The sequence below is a fragment of the Phaethon lepturus genome, unplaced genomic scaffold (genome assembly GCF_000687285.1).
Source record: "Phaethon lepturus isolate BGI_N335 unplaced genomic scaffold, ASM68728v1 scaffold17896, whole genome shotgun sequence".
Lineage (NCBI taxonomy): Eukaryota > Metazoa > Chordata > Aves > Phaethontiformes > Phaethontidae > Phaethon > Phaethon lepturus.
Genome location: NW_010544317.1, coordinates 10,030 through 11,292, shown reverse-complemented (window position 1 = coordinate 11,292; position 1,263 = coordinate 10,030). Strand labels below are relative to the sequence as shown.

Genomic DNA, 1,263 nt, shown 5'->3' with positions numbered 1-1,263 from the left:
CCCGGTAGTCAGAGCGTTTCTGACTAGATGGTCGTATTCTTTTTCTGGGTAAATGCTATAATATTTGCAAACTGAGTAAAGGTAGCAGAAGCCTGTAAGTAAGAGTAGAGTCCCATAATGGAGACTTTGTAATCATTTTTTCTGAGTGAAATTTAACCTTTTAGGCTCTCTGCAAGTGCACTATGGTTTTGCTGCCTCTTTCCTCTCACTATTTCCCCCCCATCATTCTCTAAGGGCTGAAGAACTGACTGAGACTAATTAAAGATTCTGTTAATAGTCTCTAACTGCTGTCCTAATGGGAAAGTTTCTTTTAATGGTGCAATTCAAATGGTACTTAATAACTGCATTAAGTTCTGACTTACTTGTTTCTGGTGAAAAGAAATAATAGAAGACAAAGAAGTTTCGTGTGAAAGCCACAGAGTTTGTTGTTATGAGAAAAGTTAAACTGTCTGAAGACGATTGAAGTACTGGGACTGCATTAGTGTCGTTACATACTTGTCCAAGGAGAGGCGAATTAGCTGAGGGACCATCATACACTTTAATATTTTCTGTTTCGCAGCTTGAAGAAGGAGCAAATCTATTTAAAAAACAAACAAACAAAACAACAAACCCCACAATGAAGACCTAAGCTCACTTACAGATATACAGGCTCTTTGGAGTCCACTACACAGATTCAATAAGCATTTTACTAAAGCAAATACAGAGGAGTATCTGGAGACAATATTTTTCCGTGCTGTATTCTAATGGAATGAGACAGTACAAAAACATCTGGAGGAATCACTTACTTGAAATAGGAGAAAATGAGCCTAATTATTTGATTTTCATTCCTCTGAATCTGCCAGACGCAGTTTGCATTTGCATTTAGTTCAATCCTTAATGCTTTGTTGAGCTCGTGAAGTGAAGCGCCACAGCGAGGTACGCCTATTGAAGAACAGCAACAAAAAACAGCTTGCAAGGATCTCTCTCAAGTTTTCTCTTGCAATAAGCTTTCCTCCTCCCCTACGCAAAAGCTCTGGGACAGTCCATCATGGAACAGACATGCAAAATGTTGTACTATTATTATTTTTATGTATATTACTGCAGTTTATGAAAGAGTCAAATAGTAAAAGTATATTAGAAAATGTTTTTTATCCTGATTTTCCTAGTAGCAGAGAAAAGAGGAGTTAGGGCAGCACATATCACAGATGAAGACGAGGGCAAAACTCGAAATGACAAGTGACGCCTCAGCAACTCTATTCTTCAAGGCTGGTCACCACAAGCACC

General features: G+C 38.3%; 1 protein-coding gene across 1 annotated transcript in view; it reads right to left on the bottom strand.

Moving 5' to 3' along the window:
- Window positions 1-1,263, bottom strand: part of CUZD1 (CUB and zona pellucida-like domains 1) — a 14,676-nt gene that overhangs the window by 5,903 nt on the left and 7,510 nt on the right. Inside the window, exons 2-3 of the mRNA XM_010288651.1 lie at window positions 786-921; window positions 363-577 (exon numbers count right to left, since the gene is read on the bottom strand). Of these exons, the coding sequence (XP_010286953.1) occupies window positions 363-577; window positions 786-921 (351 nt within the window). The remainder of the gene's footprint in view (window positions 1-362; window positions 578-785; window positions 922-1,263) is intronic.